The sequence below is a fragment of the Arachis ipaensis genome, chromosome B05, assembly GCF_000816755.2.
Source record: "Arachis ipaensis cultivar K30076 chromosome B05, Araip1.1, whole genome shotgun sequence".
NCBI classification, from domain to species: Eukaryota; Viridiplantae; Streptophyta; class Magnoliopsida; order Fabales; family Fabaceae; genus Arachis; species Arachis ipaensis.
The window spans coordinates 17,751,592-17,752,335 of NC_029789.2; the positions used below are offsets into that span (position 1 = coordinate 17,751,592).

The following is a 744-nucleotide window of genomic DNA, read 5'->3' on the forward strand; positions in this document are numbered from 1 at the left end:
TAGATATAATTTTATGTATATAATATCTAAAATTACATATTTGTTATATCTAATTACATTTTTTTGTCTCTCGAATATTTTTTTAAAAAAAATATGGTGACCTGACATTTTTGGGTTGGTTGATTATACTCATGTTGGTCAGTTATTTAATAAGGTTAAAAAATGTGTTTGAACTTTGAACAGGGTCACATTTGTTGTTGCAATCCTCCTTTTGGTGATGGGTGCTATCTTTAATAATGTACATAAGGAGAGCGGATACAGCGATAATTACTCGTGCGTTGTTGTTAAACCCGGAGTATTTGCGGCGGGTGCAATCTTATCCGTCGCAAGCATTGCAACTGGGAAATGATTTGTTAAGAAATTAACAAACGTTTGTGTTGGAGTAATGTTACCACTGATGTGTACAATTTTTCGTGCATCTTCTACCTTTTGGTATTAGAACTTAGAAGTGATCCATAGAAAGATGAACAAGAAAAAGTACACACAGTATTTGTGTGTTTTTCATTTCCTTTCTGTCTTTTACCGAACCTTTTCTACTTCAAAATTAAGCACCTTATTTTTAATTGTGTCATCTTTTAATATTTTTGAAAGAATCTTAACCATATAAACTACCTAAAATTGATCGTGTTCATTATAATTGGTCAAATTACTTAAAAATAAAAGTAAATTTGATCAAATACTAAAATCAAATAGTATTTTTGTTCTACCACATTAGAGAAACTACTTCAAAATATACATACTCTA

The 744-nt window shown here is 29.7% G+C and overlaps 1 protein-coding gene across 1 annotated transcript in view; it reads left to right on the forward strand.

Moving 5' to 3' along the window:
• The window catches only part of LOC107640282, a 7,330-nt gene that overhangs the window by 3,411 nt on the left and 3,175 nt on the right, over positions 1 to 744 (forward strand). Inside the window, exon 3 of the mRNA XM_016343821.2 lies at positions 184 to 308. Coding sequence (XP_016199307.2) covers positions 184 to 308 — 125 coding nt within the window. The remainder of the gene's footprint in view (positions 1 to 183; positions 309 to 744) is intronic.